The sequence below is a fragment of the Prionailurus bengalensis genome, chromosome E4 (genome assembly GCF_016509475.1).
Source record: "Prionailurus bengalensis isolate Pbe53 chromosome E4, Fcat_Pben_1.1_paternal_pri, whole genome shotgun sequence".
Taxonomy (NCBI): Eukaryota; Metazoa; Chordata; class Mammalia; order Carnivora; family Felidae; genus Prionailurus; species Prionailurus bengalensis.
The window spans coordinates 23491726-23513023 of record NC_057360.1 but is presented as its reverse complement, the minus strand read 5'-3'; the positions used below and the strand labels follow the sequence as shown (position 1 = coordinate 23513023).

General features: G+C 47.7%; 1 protein-coding gene and 1 pseudogene across 1 annotated transcript in view; one reads left to right on the top strand and one right to left on the bottom strand.

Annotated features, from left to right (window-relative positions):
- The window catches only part of CE4H1orf21 (chromosome E4 C1orf21 homolog), a 153292-nt gene extending 144899 nt beyond the window's left edge, over positions 1-8393 (top strand). The window contains exon 5 of the mRNA XM_043568136.1: positions 855-8393. Within this exon, the coding sequence (XP_043424071.1) occupies positions 855-893 (39 nt within the window). The 3' untranslated portion in view covers positions 894-8393. The remainder of the gene's footprint in view (positions 1-854) is intronic.
- An 8614-nt stretch (positions 8394-17007) lies between these two features.
- LOC122475902 lies at positions 17008-17924 on the bottom strand (annotated as a pseudogene).
- Between the last annotated feature and the right edge of the window lie 3374 nt (positions 17925-21298).

Genomic DNA, 21298 nt, shown 5'->3' with positions numbered 1-21298 from the left:
ATGATATTGTGATCTCATGGTGGGCAGGTACTTTTGTTCCTGTGCCGTCTCGAGGGATTACAGACCGAGAAGCTGAATGCTCTGACCAGGACAACCCAGCTGGGGCAGATGTGGAGCCTAAATCCCAGTCCTAACCATGTCTTCATAGAGTGTATAACCCACTAGAGAGAGGAGGAAAATGTTCAAAAGTAACGACTGTATGTAGTCCTCAAGCCCTCAAGTAACCTGTTTTGGTAGCAAATGAATCAAAAGCATTTTTGTTTTCTTGTGCATCCTACACATACCAAGCATAGTCCCAGATCTGTTATACATAGTTCAGTGGATCTTTGGCGGGGCGGGGGGTGGGGCAGGGATTTAACCCCTGTTTTAATTGGGAGTGGGTTAAAACTATGACATCCCTGGATTATACCATCCCCTTCTGTAAAATTCTAAATTCCAGGCATGGAGATGTAACCATAGAATATGTGCAGCCCCAGCCCCAGACAAAAGTGGCTTGTTCATTGTTTATTTCAGTTTCTCTTATTCATGAGAACTTGGTCTCCTGAATGGTTCGTCCATTTGGTAATTTCTTGGTGAAAGACTGAGTCTTGTATGTGCCTAACATAAGTTCTTACCAATATAAAGTAAGGGCTTATTTGGGACTTGGTAAAACTTCCATGCCTCGAGGCATAGTTCATTTATAAATCCGCCAACAAGCATTTGCACCTTCTCTACCTTGTGCCCCATCACTGATAAAGCCTGAGTTCTGTTCCAAGGGGACAGACTCGTTGAGAGAAAATTGCTGGTGAGTAACTTGCCTCGGACTATGCTTTGAATTTCTCACTCACACGCTATTCTTCTCTTTTCCCCTCAAGGGTCGAGATTACTGTTCGGAAGAAGAGGATATCACATAGCACCAATTCGACCACTCAAACCAGGAGCTACTACTGTGTAAATAAGTTACACCCCAGTTGAAATCTTTGCAAAGGTCGGTTCTCTTCAACGAACAGCACTATAGCAAACGAAGATCGTTCCATATCGTATGCCCCATTAAATTACAGTGTTTCTTAATGAACTTGCAAAGGAATATTGCTAAAAACAAACAAACAAACAAACAGAAAACCGTTCTCGAACTTTCTTTGTTGCTGCTAGTTAAAACTTGTTGCAACTTTTCACTTCTCTTGTGTCCAGGTATGCAGCAAAATTCTGCAATTTCACCTTAAAGATACTGTTGGTTTTACAGATGCTCTCCAACCTATTTTCTATAAGATGAGGTAGTGGTGAACTCAGATATCAAACTCCTGTTGTAGAACTTCCGCTTCTAAGACAAGCGTCTCCTTCCCTCTCTCCTCCCTCCCTCCCTGTCTCTCCCGAGCGGTCCAGAGCCTTGCTTCTCACTGGCAGTGTTGCGCTTTGGAGATGGGATGGTTGCTATGGCAAGCTTTGTTTCTCTGCTAAGAAGAAGTAGAGAAGCTCTTATCCATTAAAAGCATGTTGTGACGTGACTCCCGGAGTGACGTGGGAGTGAGCAGCAGGTGTCATTGACTAGGGATCTTAATCAAGGATTAAGCTTGCAACACTGGCTTTGCTCAGATGCAGACGGAAGTGTGATCACAATCATTTTGAATCCCTCTTCCCCACTTTTTTTTCTAAGAAAATAAACATTTTACTGTTTTTATGTATCCTTGTCTTCTCCCATTCATCCAGTTCAGTGTTTCACGATGATCCCGGGCGCAGAAGATGAGCCCTCCTTTGCAGTGACACTGATAATTGACCTTCGTGGCTCCCTGCCCTCCCATCCGTCACCCACCACCCGTTAGCAGGCTGTCAGTGGTCAGAAGAGATGAGGGGACACCCCTCGACTTTTTAGGAGGGCCTGAAACCACCCTGTTACCTTTCATTTCGTTAGCAAATAAGCCATCCTCCGTCCTCACTCTCTCCCTTCAGAATGTTCCATGAACCTTGCCACTTCCTCCTCCTCTTACCTGCAGCACTGGCTAGGACAGTGCAAAGCGTCTGCCTACTGGAAATGTAGCACGTTGACACTGGCGATGATATTTGGAGATGCAGAAGCCAAAGCCCCAGGGCAGTGGTGGGGGAATGTTGACTGTGGGTTTGGTAGAGTTTATTTTTCCATATTATATGAAGAGAATGATCTCTTCTCGAAGACAGAAGTAATATTTTTAACAAATGTTGTCACAAGTAAATAGCAATCAAAAAGGAGAAAATAACTTTTGTATTTTTTTAACGCGTTTGATAGCTTTGATGAGGGTTCTCTTTGTTACTGTCAGGGAAGGGCACCCTATTAAATGCTATGCTAGGTTTGGGTTTGTCCCACAGAAACACAGAAGGAGCACTGGGTGTATCTCTCTCGTGGGGTTTATCAGCCTCGCTGCCACCCTCCCAAGGTGGGTAGTTATTTGTCCTGGGTAGCCAAGCAGCACCTGCCAGGGAACAGAATCAGAAGCTGAATTTGCACTTGCTGAGGAGATGAGCCTTGACTTTACAATCCATCCATGTGCTAATGGTGCGAGTCCTTATCTCCGTTTAGACCGAGGGGCACAACAGTGAGGGAGAGGAAACTCAGTCAAGTGCTACAGAAAATGGACTCAAATGTTAGCAACAAAAGCCCTTAATTCTTTCAGCCGACAGCAGCTATTTTGGGGAGCAGCTGTGGTTGTTACATAAATAGAGATGCAGCCAAAATTTAAGGCTTTTTATCCTGCTTCAAGCAGAAAAATGCAGAGAGAGTCAAGTCGCCTAGGGTTCTAAGTTCCCTCCCTTTGTACGGTTTTGGCCAAGTGACTAAAATAGTTTTCCTCCACCGTAAATGAGCTGCTGAGCCCCACCTGAAACCTGTCCATTCGGGACTTGGCCTACTGTTAGATGATTTCCTATTCTTACCAGGCAACAATGATGCTGACACGAAGCATCTTCCCTGTGACTCCTCTGTTTGGTGTCTCAGAGAGTGTCTTCCCAGAAAATCACCGCCTTCTACCCAAAGATAAAACATGCTCGTATCGTTTTTTTCCAGTCATTTTTAACATTTGACATCAGACACATGTACACGGAACTAAATGTGTCCTGGGAATTTGACTTCTGAGTGTTTCATTAAACTAGAAGCCTGTTCCCATGAACCAGGGCCTCTTCACCTGGAGTTCTGTCTCCTGGGTTTAACTCTTTGATGTGCAGACGTGATTTCATCTGCAGATGAAATCTGCATACACATCGGTGTATCTAGAAATAGATCTGAGAAATGGGGTGGTTGAGTGGGTTGGCATGAGATGCTTGACTATGTTAGCAGCACACAAAGCTTGTCTGTTTTCCATCGTTGGCTTTAATCATAAAATTGTCAAGTGATTTGTGTTTGTACTTTATTTTTTTTTATGCCTTCTGAAAGGGTCTAATGCAAAAATATTTTGCCTTTCCCCTCCTCCCCCCGCCCTCACCCAAGTGTATCTGAACATTAAGCAGATTGTCTCAGATACAATGAAAAGAATCATCCAGAAACTAGTGCTTCAGCTGGCTGAGGACTCAGGGAGATGGAAGGAGGGAGGGAGGGAGGGGAGTGGCCTGGCGGATGGAGGTAGAAAAAGGAAGGATGAGAAATGGACTGAGAAGCTTTTAGCAGAGAGAGTCGATAGCATGGCCAAGTGCCGGATGCAATTCAAAATCCAGCTGCCTGGCGGCCAGTGGGTGGGGCCGACTGCCAACAAGATTTACAGCTGGATTACACACGCTTTATGTGTTCTAAGTTGTGGAGTTGTAAAAGTTCAGCAGTATATGCGCTGCTTTCTTTTGGTTGGCGGAGATTCAAGATTCTGGAGTCCTTGCTGTCATAACTGAATACGCATTTGTTACTGGCAGAGAACCTCAAAAGAAGCTTTTACCTCAGCGATGCCTGCTAGCCCCAGGCTGGAGCATAGAGCCGTGTTATGGTCTATTTAGGGACAAAGAACAGTACAAAGTCCAGAGACGAGGAAACTAGGTCAGCCCTCGGTGGCCACCCACAGGCCCGCTGGGAGACAGGTCTCTCCCCCTCTTCAGAGCCCCTGGTCTGAGACGGGGCGTCTCTGACTCGAATAAGAGATGAGATGAGCTGGTGGAGGAGTAGCCTCAGGTCGTCTGGGCTCTGCACTGGCGCTGCCGCAAGTCAGGGGCGCCCCCAGAGTCCGAAGTGACCCGCCTGTGACCTCAGAGCCCCCAGGAGCAGCCCAGGGACGGTGGCGCCCCCTTCCTGGCCCCATTTGATGCCATCCTGCTTTGAGTTGCACCTCTGTCCTCCTCCCAACCTCATCAAGACTTTCTTCCTCTGAGGGCCAGACTCTCCCATAAGCCCGCTAAAAGCAGAAATTATACCTCTCGTGAATTTTACCTCAGAGCCTGTGATGCAGGCCAGCATATTGATTACAAATTCTGCTCAGACATTAGGCAAGGATTTTAAGAGCACTCCATCTCTACTGGCCTTAGAAAAGAAACTACGTTAAATATGTTGGTTTCCTAGGAAGAAAAATGATCAAATTCTTAATCCAAGAAAATACTGACTCTGAATCTTGGACTCCGGGACTCTAGTATGTTCTATATGAAAGGCAAAACGATTGGTGTCTAAGGCAGCCTCCCTCCTCCCAACTCCCAAATTAAAAAAAAAAAAAAAAAAAAAAAAAAAAGGCGTATTAGATTGCACTGTATAATTTTACATAAAATCTGCCTTCCATGCTTCTGCCCCTGGAAGGCATTTTCAGAGCTTTATTTCTTTGTACCTCTCAGAAATAAAGCTTTTTGTTAAGTTGCTTGAAACGCCAGAAGGAAAAGAAGACAGGGTCGAGGAAAGGGAATATATATTTAGAGGCATGATGAAAAGGTGGCAGGAAGCAGGAACATTGGCTTCTGGAAGTCACGTGTGGACTGCTAGACCCCCACGCGCTGGTGTAAAGCTGGATAAGGCTGTCGGCTTTCACGCCGCGGCAACTGTCCTTGCAATAAACCTTTGGAATTTTGTGAATGAGTTGTATGGGTTGCCTTTTGCCAATGAATGGACCTGTTTTTCCAAGGGGAAAATATGTCCTTCAGTCACCTTTATGTGTGTCTCTGGGAAAGGGTCAAAAGGCCACAGCAGAAAATGAAGATGGTGGGTGAATATATTTACTTTTGTGACAAACCTGAAGACTATCTATACCACGTCTTTCAGGAGACTCTTGTACCTTATCTGGGATCTAATCCTAATCTTGGGGAAAGAGGAAAAGGAACTAATATTTATTAATTATACTCAACTCTGTGCCAGATACTGTGCTAGGCATTGTATAATTGTCTCGTATAATCCTCACCATAATCCTGTGAAGCGAATCTGTTCCCCTCGTGTTCTAAGTAGTGTATCGTAAGTACAGAATGCATCTATCCAACATAAATGCCCATGTTGAAAGAAGGAAAGATGTCATTCAAGTATTTTCCGAATTTTTTATTATTACTATGCCCTTTGCAACACTGTGAAAACAACCCTTTGAGGGTGTCTACCTTCCAGACTCTCTCTTTGGCTCGTCACCAGCTAGCTTTGCCATGGGGAATGTTTTCTTTGGCCTTCCCGTATCTGATGAGCTGCCCACAAACAGGAGAGGCCACTGGCTAACAGGAGTGTAGGGTCCACAAGAAAAAGGCTTTGGGAATTTAAGCACAGGTCTCTCTTCTTGGAATCCTGACAGCATCTGGAAAAGGGACCTGGGACTTCTGCAGTTAAACACCAGATGCGGCCAGATGCAGCCAGAACAGGCCTTTGAATGCTTGATTTCCTTCCCTGGCTCCCCAGGCTGATTTCATCACAGGCTGCACCATTTTAAGGTGAAAAGCCTTAACCTTGCAGAGAAGTGTGGGAGAATCTGAGCTCCAAAGGTAGAGGAAAGGCCTCGACCATTGACTTACAATCCTTTCTTGTGGGCTAGGTCTTGATGTCTCTTTTTGATGTTTGAACCGGGGTCTGTATTTTCCAGGCTAGTATAAGCACTGAAACTAGATGTGAATCTCTCTCAAGACTTTAATGTTTTGGATAGTCATGTAGTGACTTGAATAGTCATTTAAATAACTTGTCCAAGGTCAGAAGAGCCCAAGAATTCCCCAGAGTTCCTTTCCTTACTTCTAAAGGCACATCCTCGATAGAAGATGACTCACGTCTCCATGGCAACTGTTAAAGGTGCTGCCTAGAGGGGACCCACCCCTACCCTCACTTGGGTTGAAAGAATCAAAAGAATTTCCTTGTGTAGAGGGGGTGCTAAGTTCAGTTTTCCTGTGAAAACTATCCCCAAGATCTCACCTCCTTCAAACCCGGCAGCTGTCAAATTCCTTCAAGATAACGTGGGAAATGGCTCTTCTCTCTTGTAAGCCAGAGAAATGGCTTTAATTCAGCAAGATTCATTCCTAAACCAAAGGCCTCATTCTAATACTGTCTTCTGCCTCTACCCAGAATTCTCTGTTTTTCCCTTTCTAGGAGTTATTTTTAGTCCAAGGCTTTGAACTTGATTAAGACTTAGAGGCAGTAAAAAGAACTCCATAAACTCAGCCAGAACTGCCTTAGGGTCCCTAGGATTGAAAATAGCTCTGGCACCTTAGGGACCACTTGGCCTAGACCCAGAGGTGATCGAACAGCCCCTGTGTTTTGGGCATTTCCGTCCAGACCTTCAGGGACTGTTCTTTCTTGACAGTCAAGTGAGCGAGGGAAGGGAAGCTTCACAATAGATTTCAAGCCAGCTTTTCCATTCAAAACAAGATGCAAATTTATTTTTAAAAATTCATATCTATTTCCCTGGAACAGAATCAGGCAGCTGCCTTATTAGGACTCTAAATTTGGATCTATTTTCTTAACACACACACACACACACACACACACACGCTCACATGCACATGCACAAAGATGCATAGAGAAAGAAAATATAACTACTTTATCATTGAAATACTTCAAGGAAAAGCTGTATTTTGCTTTTTGTAATCTCTAAGATGACATCTAGGAAAGTATTGGTGTAACTCTAGTAATGACAAAACAGGAAACGCTGGTGATCCCTGTCGTGAAAGTTTGAGTTAGACTGAAACAGAAGGATAGAGGTCTGCTGGTCACCTCACCCTGTGCCCCCTCTGGACCAGGCTGCCCTGCCACTGACATGTTTGACTTACCCTGGGCTTCTAGCCTGGATATCGTGGCTGGCCTCCTTTCCCTATCCGTGGTGCATAAAGGATTCATCCCTCAGGGTATGTGCCTCGTCCAGCCATTTGCATCTACAGCATTTCCTACACGCTCTCCTGTTCATCCAGTGTGACCTTGACTGGCATTTCGGCAGTTCCACTAGGATGCTCCAACAGCAGTGCTGGAGCCCCTTCCTGTAGGATTTGGGGCCCTTCCTCCAGGTTGTCCCAGATGTAGCATGTTTAGCATTGCCTTCTCCAGTGTTGAGGACTCATGCATTCAGTGTTTATAGAGCGCACAGTATACTCCAGGCACTGAGCTAATTGCCAGCAATACCCAGTTGAACCAAACATAGCTCCTGCCCTCAAGGAGCCTGCCATTAGTTGGGAAGACACTGTGGGATCAGTACTGGGTGCTGCGGGAGCACCTCAGAGTAAGAGCCGACCGGCTTGGAGAATCAGGGGCTCCCCAAAAGAGGTGACATCAAAGCTCAAGTTTGTTAGAGGACTGAGGGAGCACGTTGCAAAGGGCCTTCTACGCTGAGGGAACAGCGTGGGTCTCACTCAGCCCAAAGGAGAGACAGCATAGGCTGTCGGGGTAAAGTCGCTGAAGCTGGGAGCTGAGGAGTCGAGGAAAGAGGGTGAGGACAAGCAGTCAGCTGGCCGGTCCCAGAGGACCTCAGAGGCTTCACAGTGGACCTGGGGTGGGGGGTTAAAGAAGAGCTATAGGCCATGCTCTGCCCTCCAAGTCAGAGGTCACTGCTGAGGTCACCCAGAGAGGTAAGTGTGGGCAGCACCAGGGCCAGGCTCGGCCCTCTTGCTGTGAAAGCTCACAGTTGCTCACTGAGATGATTCATTCCCAGGTGTCCTCTGCCTCTGCCCCCACCCCACCCCACCACCTTGTCCTCCCGCCAAAAGCTGTTTGCATTCAAGGGCTTTAACCTGGGCTAGATCTTGCTTAGAGGCGTACAGGGCACACTGCCTGGCCATCCTGACCTGTCCGTGGAGCCACGAAGGTTAAGAATACCTCTTGGGAGGAGGCTGGCCTAGACCCTGTGATGAGGGTGTGCCCTAAGCTGAACACATGGGAAGCAGCAGAGGGCTGGCTGGCCTAGTGTGACCCCTTCATTCATTCTACCCAAAGGCTGCTGCGCTCGGGCAGCCTTTCACCGAGTTAGGTCACGCCCTGTGGCCAAGCCTTTGCTCTGTCCGGAGTACCTACCTGAATCCTGCCAAAGAAAGGGGATATTTAAAAAAAAAAAAAAAAAAGCACAAATGGAATGTATGCACATGGAAAATACCTGCAGGCCTAGACAGCTGCCACGGACCTCATGGGGACCGAGGAGCCACCAGAGTTCAGAGCTCTGCACCTTCTGGTCATGAGGCAGGGAGGCTTGGGGAGAAGCAGTCTCTCTGTGGAGACAATTCACAGTGCCTTCTCGGTTTTCCAGAGAACCCATTCGAAGTTCAGAGCATTGGGTTCTGCCCTCCCCCATCCCCACAAATGATTAGAAATTTTAGAAAGAGAAGAGAAAGAATTCGATGAATCAAAATACTAGCTATGAGGCAGCACGGTTTCTAGAAACTTAAGAAAAGGCTCGAACAAGTGCTGGTTTCCCCAAGAGGCTGGAGGAATTAGGGGCCGAAGGTACGGTTTGGTCTTCTGCTCGGGGACCCCAAAGGGTTCTGAATATTCCTAGGGACTGACCTCTTGCAAACCCCCCACACCTGCCCCCTGGGTGCAGCCTTGGCATATTCTACAGCAACACCAGCCTTCTGAACCTTGGAAAGATTTGAGCTCAAACACCCACCCTTTTCCCAGATGCTCCTCTGGCTCCTTGCTGAGGAATTTCTAATTCGGTGTCTTGTGGTTCCCACTCAAATGTCCCACAGGCCTGGCCTGTTTCGATTAGAATTTGGCCCGCGGTTATCATGACGTCGGAAATTGAAGAACCTTTGGCCTCACACTCGCCTACCTTAAAATCAAGGTCCTGGAGGGTCCCCTCGTTGGCAGTAGGGGGTGGTCATGGGATATGGCGAAGTTTGCCTTAGGGCATCCTCTCCCCATTGTCAGCTCTGGTCTAGTTCCCTCACTGTCCCCGGGAAAAGATCCAAATGCCTCCTTGCTGGTTGTCAGTGGCTGTGTATTTGTTCCGCGTATTGTGTTTTATTTGGGAGAAGGGCCTTACATTCACGGGAGATAATAGTGGCAGGATCAGGAGGCATCAGCTCTCAGTTGTGTCTGAGAGGTGACTTGGGGCATCGCCTTTCTGAGCACCTGCAAAGCTTCCTCGGGCGGGCACGGGAGCCCAGCTGGGCAGGCTCCCCAGCTCTCTGCATGCACATGAACTCTGTAAAGCAGTGGGTGCCCGTTATTTCCACCGCACATGCCTATCAGCAAAAACTCTGTGAGAAGCACCTCCTCTGTATGTTTAGAAATTTATTTAAAGCGCATATTCATAATACTCCTGTACTAATATATTAGACACATTATAAAAAGTATACAACATAGAAATCTTAAAAGAATAAGATAAAAAATATCATAAACAGAGGTTCTGGTATTTTCTCTCTGAACACCTGAGGGGGACCTCAAGTACCCCCCTGGGATGTGCACACCCACTTTGGATGCTACTGTTTTAAGAGCAAAGCTGCACACCTTGATGGCGTCCATCCCAAACCACCGTGCTGGCGCTTGGCCTGCGGAATAAGAAGGTCTTAAGATAAAATCCCCAGGAGCTTCTGACCTGGGAGACAGGGCAAGCAAACTCTTCACACAACATAATTTAAAGAATTAAAAACCTGCCCGACCGGAAAGCTATCCCCAGACAGTCGTGGCTACAGGTGCTAAGAAAAGATCAGGTACACTGTCCAGAGTCGTGGGATTGCTCATCTTCCCTCTCTGGGTCTCCAGAAGAGGACGTTTGGCGACATCCCCGGCTCTCTCATGATTGGAATTCTTTGAACCTTCCAACTGCTTCAGCAGCCACATCGCTCGAATATTATTGTTGATTTGACCACCAAGATGTAATGATGATTCTGTTCCATTTTGAAAAGGGTCTGAGAAAGTGTACAGGTCTAATTATATATACATATTTATACATGTGTATTTTTGTTTATTGTTACATTTTGACATTGGACTTTCTATTAAATAATTTTTAACAGTTGACCTGGCTTTGTTCTTTTTTTGTGCCTTTCTTCTTTCCTGGATCTCTAGGAGGGGGCCATTTACATGTCACAGATCTTGTCCCTGTTGTCCCTCCCTGCGTCTCTCTTCTTCCCTCTTCTCGGTACACAGGGCTTCTCCTATCCATTCTTTCAAGTTCTGATTTTGCAGATATGTACTGCATCCAGGACCCACTTGGAAAGCCCCCAACTTTGTCTTCATTGCCCCCAGTTTCCAGGGACAGCCCACTCAATCCCGTCAGCTTCTACAAATGCACAAATTCATGGGTTTGATGAAGGTGCAAGAATGAGCAATAATAAAAAATCATGCCATGAGCCTTTTAAATCTCTTGTATATCTCCACTCACTCTCCCCAGTACACACATACATGCGCACACACATGACTTTCTACCTGCAAGACCTTGGACAAGTCACTTAACCTTCCTGAGCCTAATGCACCTCATCAGTAAAAAATGACACTTTTCTCATAGGTTTGATCTGAGGAGATCCCATAGTAAACATTCAATGAACAACCACCTGTTTCATGAAGGCACTCAGCCAGCCCATGTGTGTTCATTGCACAGTGTATGCCAGGCACTGGGGTCTCCCAAATAGGGGGACAGGCACATGAGGACTTACAGAATGGCCCTCTTCAAAGTCAAATGCAGGAGAAGCAGCACGAAAAATGAGGCAGGTACCTTACAGTCTCTCTCCTGCCCGCCTCCAACTCGGTGAGTACCTGTCACGTATGGGAGGCTCAAAAAAATCGATTCTCTCAACTACACTGGCCTTTCAGGCTCTACCAAAGAGAAATACACACACACACACACACACATACACATACACACAGCCTCCAAGCATGAAGTCAAAAGCACTTGCCCTTGGCTCTGTCCTCCCTGATGCATCAGCCTGTTCACGTCTGATGCTGGTCCATCAGCCAGCCCAGCCAGCCTTCTGCCCTCCACCCTTGCCCTTGGGAATATTTGCCTTGTGATTGCCTAATGGTGTGGAGGTGCGAGTTGGGGTGGAGGTGGTGCGTGGGAGGATGACAGCCTGCCAAGGAGAAGGAGTTGATAACTATTCCCAGGTTTTTTCCTGCAAGCAGTAGAGCTGGAAGTTCAGATTTACAGGCGAGTGTTACGGGCTGTCAAACAAGGCAAAAGCCCAAGATTCTGCTCGGGGTAAATTCTTTCAAACACAACAAGCCTGTTTCTTCCTGCGGAAGTTCATTTAAAATCACAAGGCCAAGGGGCACCTGGGTGGCTCAATCGGTTAAGTGTCTGACTTCAGCTCAGGTCATGATCTCATGGTTCATGAGTTAGAGCCCTGCCTTGGGCTCTGTGCTGACAGCTCAGAGCCTGGAACCTGCTTCAAATTCTGTGTCTCCCTCTTTCTCTGATCCCACCCCACTTGTGCTTTGTCTCTCTCTCTCTTTCAAAAATAAATAAATATTTTAAAAAATTTTAATTAAAAAAAAAAAAAGGAAATCACAAGGCCTGCCAAGCTTAAAGAGCACCCTAACCCCAACCCTGCTCCACCCCTCCCCACACATGTGCTGGTCTCCTCTCTCCTGTGCCCCAGAGTGGGGCTTTGGGAGCTTCTCTTGAACCTCAAGTCGAAGAGGAGTCCAGCTGACAGGACTCTAGACTGCCCCTTGGTGTCCACTCTCCAAGCCTTCGGTAGCAACGTCAGCTTCCAGGTCCCTGGTAATTGCTGGGCTGAACCCCGCGTGTGGCTGCCCAAGTTCTCTCAGATGGAGGCCAGAGGGGTGAGAAGTGGCCTGTGAGCCACGGCTTCCCGGAAGCCTTAACTTCCCGGAAGAAGGCCCGGCTTCCCGGAGCCTTAACTCTCAGTGGGCTGGAGGAAAATAAGGCGACAGACCACAAGGCTAGGAGTGAGCAATCCTGAAGCTTGGGGCTGGTCCAGGCGATGGCTGTGGGGGACGGGTGCTTCTCCCAGGGTTCTCCCTGCCACCGTCACCCTGCCACTGACAATGCCCATCCACCACTTCTTGCCAGAATGCTCACACAGAGTCATCGGGAGGTAGACATGAAGCTTTAACTTCTTCCACTCACCTTGCATTACAAATGCAGCTGCCTGCTCCCCAGCAGAACCAGCTTCCACAGGGCTGTCCGCTCTTTGCCGGGTCTTTGCCCCTACACTACCCTGTCGTGTTTATTCTCTTCTGCTTCCTGCTCTCTCCTCAACTCTTCATTTTTCCCTATCACCGTAAACTGAACTTCCTTTGAGGTCCATCTAAAATGGACCACTTGCATGAGAGCCTGCCTCATGGCTCCAAGATACACCAGTCTTTCCTGACAAAAAGAACTCTCCCTTACAGGATGGGCCAGATGGTGGTAGGGTTTGGGGTGCAAGCCCTGAGACTTGAGCCATGGAGAGTTCTGGTGTCAGACTAGGTCACCAAGTGCCCAGCGACCAGGCCAAGTGGCTCTCTCTGACTGAGAGCCAAATCGCCAGTGCTGAGAAAGGCTGAGCCCATAGCAGAGCCCAGTGTGGGTGGGCAGTGGGTCTGAAAGCTGCAATGGTCATGGAGAAGGGCATTCAGGGAGAGAGTGGAACACCTGTGCACAAGTACACTTGTACCAGAGTAGACATTCCACATCATGTTTAGCATTATTTCTAACGAAAAGAATTAGACACAGTCCTAAATGGCCATCAAAAAGAGAAAGGATAAATAAATAGTAATGCAGTCAATCTTGTATCAACATGGATAAGCCTCAAAAACAGTGAATGAAAAACATTCAGAGGATACCATATGATGACACGCATATAAACTTGGAAAGCTTGCAAAACCATGTCGTATATTACGTGTGGATACTGAAATGTATAGTACCATGCATGGGAGAGACAAAGACCAGTTGCAACAGAGTATGAAGAGAGGGAAGGAAATGGTGCTGAGGAGGGTTAACAACGTTTTAAAAATTGGCTGAAGATGGGGCACCTGGGTGGCTCAGTTGTTTGAGGGTCCAACTCATGATCTCAGTTCAGGTCTTCAACTTGGGGTCATGAGTTTATTTAAGCCCTGCCTTGGCATGGAGTCTACTTAACAAAAAAATGGCTGAAGCAAACTTGGGGAGATAGGGCATCCGTGTTATTTGGACGGTATTCTCTAAAGACTCTTCTGTGTACTTGGAACATTTCATCATGTTTAAAGGGACACATGAGTGATCCAGGAGCCACCTCGGCCCAGTGACCATCTGCAGCAGGTTATACTCAGGCTGCAGTCAGACATGAGTGAGAGCATTCAAGGTATGACAGGGAGCAGATCTCCCTTCCCCAGGAGCTCTGGTAGCATGACAAATGTGTTCTTCATCTCACATTTCTATGGTCTTCGCTCCAGCCCTCCCATATAGATGGCGGATCCAGACTGTGCCTTCCCTTGAAGCCCCTCAGCTCCTGGCAATGGCTCAACCCTCACTTTTTGATTCCACTTCTCTCACGTTTGCCGTGGGTGAGACTCTATCCGGCCTTGGGCGTGTTCCAGTTTGGCACAAAATACCCTGTCCACATGGGTCTCCCTCCGGGACTGTGTGGCCCACCTGGGACTTCTCACATAGCCCCTCAGAATAGCCCACGACCACTTGCCACCAAGTCTCAGAAGGTGTGGCCTGCAGTCTAGAAAACGTTGAGAAAGAGGTTTGATAGGCATGGAATGAACCCAGAGGACAGGTGAGAGAATCCTGTGTGTCGGAGGCAGGAATTTCATAAGACATAGGGAGATATTCAGTGCAGCTCCAAACATCACAGGACAAATGCCTGCCAGTAGCCTTCCAGAACTTGGTTCCCCGAGAGTTTTATGGCTCAAATAAATGTCACGAACAGTGAACACATGCAAGATGTGATAGGGGTTGAGAATCCAGCCCTCCCTCAAAAAATAATAAATAAAAGAGAAAGTGCTACTTGGGCAAAGCTGTCTGACTGGGTCATTCTAAGGCTAGTTTTTATTGATATTCTACTCTGGGGACATCTCAACAATGGCTGCACGCTGGAATCACCCCAGGGGAGCTTTTCAGCCCATCACCACCCGACCTCAGGTCGGTTAAATCAGGGTTTCTGGGAGTGGGGCTGAGCATTTTTAAATATCTCCCCAGGCAACTGTGAGGTACAGGGAGGATTCCAGAACCATGTGTCTACACAGCATGCCACTGAATTGGGCACCAGCAAACAAAACTGAACAAAATAAACCCTGCCCTTTAGGAGTTAAACAACAGTAGCGGGCCGGTTTGTACACACACACTCCAAGGCTGTGAGCACTCGGGGAGAAAAAAAAAGCTCTGCGATCATTCTGGATGGGGAGAATGAGCAAGGCAAGTGGGAGAATGGGTGGGGACTCCCCAATGACACAGAAAGGGCGTCCCTCTTGTTGATATGGGACAAGAGAATGAGTCAACGCCTGGACGATGAAGCACTCAAGCGAGGGAAAGGCCTCCAGGTTCCATCTGGTTTCCAGGCACGATTTTGCTCAATTGTTCCAAAGAAAGAGAATTTCATGAAGACACCCCGATGGGAAAGCTGCCGCCTCCACTGGCCGCTCGGCCCTCCCGGGCAGGAAGTTCACCCTTCGTGGCTAATCTCAAGCAGCAGCCTCAGCCAGCCCCTGCTTTACCCGGACCCTGAGCTGCTGCCCCTCACTTAGCCTTCGGGACGCCCCGCATTGTGGGAGGTGTATTCAGTCTGGAACACAGCATCCGGGAAACGAACCCCTTCCCCCCCAAATGGACAAACTTCAGGGAAAACTGATCCCTGCCCGGAGGAAAGCCTTTGTGTGCAGGAGGAGTCCCTGGTCTCAGGGGACTGAAGGCAAGAGTGCTGCCCTCTCCGTGGAGCCCCTGAGCGGAATAAACAGAAAAGCAGCATTTATATGCCCTGTGCCTTTAGTGGGGCAGGAGGTGGGGCTTGTTATCATTATTATAGCTGGGGGCTGCAGGGGTTGAATTCCTGGAGAATTTGGAAACTGCCAGCTGGGATGTTACCCAAGACATATGCCTGTCCCCACACGGAGCAGCCGGGCTCACGGCTGGAATTTCAAACACTTGCCCCAATTGTTCACACGGTTCTGGTCATTGGTATGCTGGACACTTGGTAACTGACCCGACGCTAGGTTCTCATGCTCTGCTGTCCCTACCAGGGACTGGCAGCCGTGAATACCACCAACACAGAGAAGAGCCAGTGAAAAGTGGTTGTAGAGGCAGATCCGCCATCACCCTGCCCCCCAGGGGCCCAGCCGTGTGGTGAGGACGCTGAGTGGGATGCTGGCCGGTTCCCCACAGTCTTGTGTTGTCAGCTCATGGCCCCCCTGAATGTTTCTCATCGGCTGCAAACCAAGGCTGGAGCCCCCAGGAGACAATCACACTGGAATACAAATGGAGTTTTACACTTAAAGATCGGGTTGGATGGCACATGACCGGAGGGGCATATGAAGGAGAAATCCCTTTCTGAAACTCTGTCATTGTACACACGCAAGTTCAAGTCCCTAACAAGGCCTTGTCTGTTTTCAGTCCCACCCAACTACCAGGACTTTGCCCAAAAAAGGAGAAAGGGAAGCTTTAAATCAAGTCACCCTAAATCCTCTTTTATCCTTGGGATAATCTGTCCGGTATTTGTGCCTCTGCTGATGCAGTGGTATTCTGGTGCCCCAGGCCCCCTCTGGCTCCTGCCAGGGGTCACAGAGGTGGCCTCAAACACCTCCCCTCTCCCCGCCTCTCCTCTCTCCACCACAGACACACAATTGGAAGGAAAAAGCTTGAGGATCTTCTGATATATAAGCAAATAGATGGGGTCATCGCAATAAGTAGGAGGACCCCAGCATAAAATGAAGCCTCTTCCTACGTTAAAACCTGGCTGTGGTCAGCACTGAGTTCCCACCCTCAAGTCCCAGGTGAGATGGGCTTCCTGGTAGAAACCGAGTCTCTCAAACACCGGCAGAGTCGGCATCATTCCAGGGAAGTGGGGCATAAAAGCTGTCATTTGGATCCCAGTGTTCCACCTTCGAATTGTCACTGCCACTCATTGACCAGTGACAAAATGTTCCTCACCAACTCCTCCCAATAACCCCTATAAAGTAACTGCTGATTCTTCACTTTACAGCGAGGAAAACTGTGCCTCAGAGAGATTGAGTGACTTGCTCAAGGTCACACAGCAAGGAAGTGCTAGTGCCAGGATCAGGGCATCTGACCCAGCGGCCTGGCTTGTAACCACTCGGCCGTCGTGCTGTTCACACATGTCACCAGGGTGGCAGACTACCACCTCACAGGTACCCCGGACCACGAGTCCCTCTTTCCCGGGGCGGGTGGGGCTTGGGGTTTTCATCGCCTTCCCTGAGGATTATGAGAGGCTTCCCGTTGCTCAGGTCCAGGCTGCTGGGAACAACTGAAAACCTGAGTGGAATGGGGAGGCAGGTGTGGACAAGGGTGGGGATGTAGCAGGAAGTAAAGAAGTAGGCATGGAGGGGCGCCTGGGTGGCTCAGTTGGTTAAGCATCCGACTTCGGCTCAGGTCATGATCTCCAGGTTTGTGAGTTCAAGCCCCACGTCAGGCTCTGTGCTGACAGCTCAGAGCCTGGAGCCTGCTTTGGATTCTGTGTCTCCCTCTCTCTCTGCCCCTCCCCTTCTCTCTCTCTCTCTCTCTCTCTCTCTCTGTCTCTCTCTCTCCAAACTAAATAAACATTAAAAAAAAAAAAAAAGTCATCATGGAGCAGCTCTTGAGTGGCCTGACGGGCAGTGGGTTCTGTCCAAAGCATCTTGTGAACAAGGGAGGTGACCATGGGGTCGATGTGCGTGGGAATAGTGTATTCATTCTTGTGAGGTCTCTGTTAGGCAAGAGTCTCAAAAGGTGGTTTGCCCGCTGACAAGGTATACACGACTCAGCCAATAGACCACGTGTCCATTTCCAAACTGTGCCCTCTGGCTCAGCACCGCAGGGTTTTCCTTCTATCCCTGTCATACTCGGCTTTGGTTGCCAGTGAGAATCCCCTATTTTCGCCCCCAGATCCTCACTGAGTAGGAGTTAGCCCAGCTTGAGGTCCCAGTGATTAACCCAGTTTCGGTACAGGTGGTGGCAGCCAGGGACCATCTGCCACAGGTAGTAGCGGGCCGCGGGCTCACTCGGTGCTTTCCTCCCCCGAGATCTCCAGCAGCAGAGCTCCAACACAAGTTGTTGTAGTCAAAAAAGCCATGGAGCCCATGACGTGTTGGTGGACGAGGCTGTGGTGAATGCCAATATCTGTGGGCGTCTTCTCCTTCTGGAGTGGCTTCAGCAGCAGCGACTTCGGCAAGATCTTGCCTGCAAATACCTTCTTGGTGTCTGAGACCTAGATTTCAAAGCACTTGATAAAGCCACCCTTTCCCACAAAGCAACCGCCACACTGCGAGGGTCCACTAGGACCTCCTGGATCTCCTTTACCAGCTGGGCTGCGGCCAAGGCCCCAAGAGCTGAAACTGCTGGGATCCCGGCTTCGCCGGGTTGACTGGGGCTGGCTTCCCTGCAGCTGCCACCGCACTCCTGTTCCCGGAGTTGTTCAGCGGACCTAGTAGGCTCTGAGCTGAGGCTTGGCACTGATCCGCAGCTCCCTGATTCAAACCCAGCCGCGGGGGTTCGGGGGAGGGGGGGGCGGTGGTTACAAAAGCCTCTTTTATTTTTTTCCATGATTAAGGAGGGAATGGCTCAGGTTCTCCAGGTGCCCTAGGCTGTCCCACTCTGTGCCCCACACCCACTCCCCCTGGGATCCAGGTCCTGGAATGGGTTTCTTTCCTGGGGCAGAGGGGAAGTGGAGGCAGATAGAGAAGGTAGCTTTATCAGATTAATTCTGGTAAAATGCTCAGGCTCCCAGCCCGTGCGAGCAAGGTGCCCCAGCCTCTTGTGTACCCAGTGATTTCCAGGCTGGTGGGGGGTTGTTTTTACTCCAAACTCTTGGCCAGCCCTGCATCTCACCCGAGGGCTGTGGTTCGGGGAATGTTTTGACTTGAAATACTCAAGCCTGTGGTGGTAGTTGGAGTTGTGAGACCCTTCTGTGCTAAAAGGAAAAATGAATGGTCTATTTAGAAGCTGCTAACAATTCACAGTATAAAGAACAGGCAACAATTCTGCCGCCGAACTGCAGCTTTCTGAGGGTGCGCCCCAGGGGAGCCGTGCGGCAATCGTGGCCTCAGCTCTGGATATTCCATTTGGAAGACCTCCCACTCGTGGTGGCAATGCTTCCAGAAGATTGTGCCTCCGCCCTGGCTTTCTCAGCGCCTCTCCTCAACCCCTTCCCAGAATACTCTCTTCCTGGGGCCTGTGGTGTTCTTGGGCTCTGAGTAAGACTACTTTTCCAAAACCACACGAACTTTGCTCTGGACAAACAAGGGAAGGGTGGCTGTTTGGAAATGCCTAAAACAGCTGGTCTTGGGCCTGAGTTGTGAGGTTGTACCTCACCATCGCAGACACACAGTTCCCCTGAAGGAGGAGGCTGGCTTTCCTCTCAGGACAAAATGGTGGTCCCTGGAGCCTTGGGTACATTCCAGGGTGGTGTTTCTATCACCACAGCGATGCCTCATCTCACTGCATCCTAGGATCGGAAGAGACGGTGAGACTCATAGGCTCCTCAACCCTCAGCCTACTTGAAAATTGACCAGTTTACTGAAATGCCAAAGCTTGTTTCAAAAATCAGTGGCAGTTAGCAATGGTATTCATCTAATTTATCAAAATGAATACCTATATAGGTTCAAGTAATCTCAATCAAAATCCTGATAGGCTTTTGTATAGGAATTCACAAACTGATTATAAAATTTGTATAGACATGCAAAGGATCTAGGAAAAACAATTTCAAAAAAAAAACCACAAAGTTGTTTTTCAACTTTGAGAGCTTAACATAATGCTACAAAAATAGACAATGTGGTCCTGGACACACACAGAGTATAGACACACAAGTAGAGATAGATTAGTGCAACAGAGTAAGAGTCCAGCTATGGGTCCACACATCTATGGTTAATAAGTTGTGCTGGTATAATCGGACCTCCATATTCATGAAATGAACTTTGACCTTTACTGCAGACCACACACAAAAATGAACTTGAAATGGATCCTAGTACTAAATGCAAGAAAATTGTAAAGCTTCTGAAAGAAAAACAAAGAGTACAGCTTTTACAGCTTTGGATTAAGTAAAGATATTTAGCCAGAACACAAAAATCATGCATCATCAAAGCAAAAATTGATAAATTAGGCTTCATCAAAAATTTTAAACCCTGCTCTTCAAACGATAGTGGTAAGAAAAATGAAAAGATAAAGCACAGATTGCAATGAAATATGTGTAAAGCATATATCTGATAAGGCTGTATATAATATATGTACACATTTGATAAATACGTTCAACATCAATAGTCACTAGGGAAATACAAATTAAGACCACAATGAAATACCACTACATAGCTACCAGAATGGCTAAAACTAAAATAAATAAATAAATAAATAAATAAATAAATAAAGTTAAATAAATCGACCACACCAAGTGTTGACAAGAGTGTGGAACAATGGGGGCTTCCATACATAGCCAATGGGAGTGCAAAAAATGGTATGGCACACACTTGGCAGAATTTTAAAAAGATAAGCATCCATTTACCATTTTACTCAGCAATCCCATTCTTAGGTATTTATCCAACAGAAAGGAAAGCATATGTCCACCAAGACTTATACTCTTAATGCTCATAGAAGCTCTATTCAAATCCCCATCAACTGGCAAACAGTTTCACATATGGTGGTATATCCATATAATGGAATGCTAGTTGGATAACTACTGATAAAGCAACGTGGGTGACTCTCGAAAGTATTACGCTAATTGAAAGACGCAGCAACCTGGGGGAGTGTCACGCCTGTTTGACGCCCAGAGCCAGCTCTTCTGCCAGCCTCTGGGGCCCCTGGCCCCAACTCCACCACCACCTAGACTGCCATTCTTAGGGAATTAAGAATGGCTCCCTCAGAGAGCCAAAGCATAAGAGACTGTTAAAAACTGAGAACAAACTGAGGGTTGATGGGGGGTGGGAGGGAGGAGAGGGTGGGTGATGGGTATTGAGGAGGGCACCTTTTGGGATGAGCACTGGGTGTTGTATGGAAACCAATTTGTCAATAAATTTCAGAAAAAATAAATAAATAAATAAAGTTGCCCTCTTGAGGGATGCCTGCGTGGCTCAGTCAGTTGAGAAAAAAAAAAAAAAAAAAAAAAAGAATGGCTCCCTCTCATCCTTGAACAATCTGCACTCTTTCTCAGTAGATGTTGAATTGATTTGGGTAATTACAGTAACAAGATTTCAGGATGCAGGAGAGACCTTCTTCAAATACTCAGCGGGGGTGCCTGGGTGGCTCAGTCAGTTAAGCATCCAACTCCTGTTCAAGTCACAATCTCACAGTTGAGCACCAAGTCGGGCTCTGTGCTGACAGTGTGGAGCCTGCTTGGGATTCTCTGTCTCCCTCTCCCTGCCCCTCCCCTGCTCATGCGTTCACTCTCTCTCTCTCTGTCTCTCTGTCTCTGCCTCTCTCTCAAAAATAAATAAACATTTTAAATAAACAAGTAAATAGATAAATAAGTATTCAGCTATTTTCCAGGACAAATTTGTATTACTGATTTTTATAAATGATGAATGTGATCCTAATAACTGATCTTTCCCCCACCCATCATGCCCTGAGTTTGTGTGAGTGCAGGGCCCAATGACAAGTGCCAAGGGTGCCAAGGGGTGCCTCCCAGCCCTTGCTCTTAGATCTTATAGGACCTATTTCAATGAATACTTTCTTAGCCTACACATTCATTCATCCTACAAATATTTGTTGAGCACCTACCATAAACCCAAAAGTTGAATTTTAAAGTGTTTTCTCTTCAGCAGACTTAGAGTCAGATCCTAGGTCATGCTGACCTTTGACTGATTAGAACAAATAATTAAGAAAGCATTGTTCGCTTAACTTGGATAATGGCAACGTCTGGTTTTTTAGTTTGACTGACTCAGGAG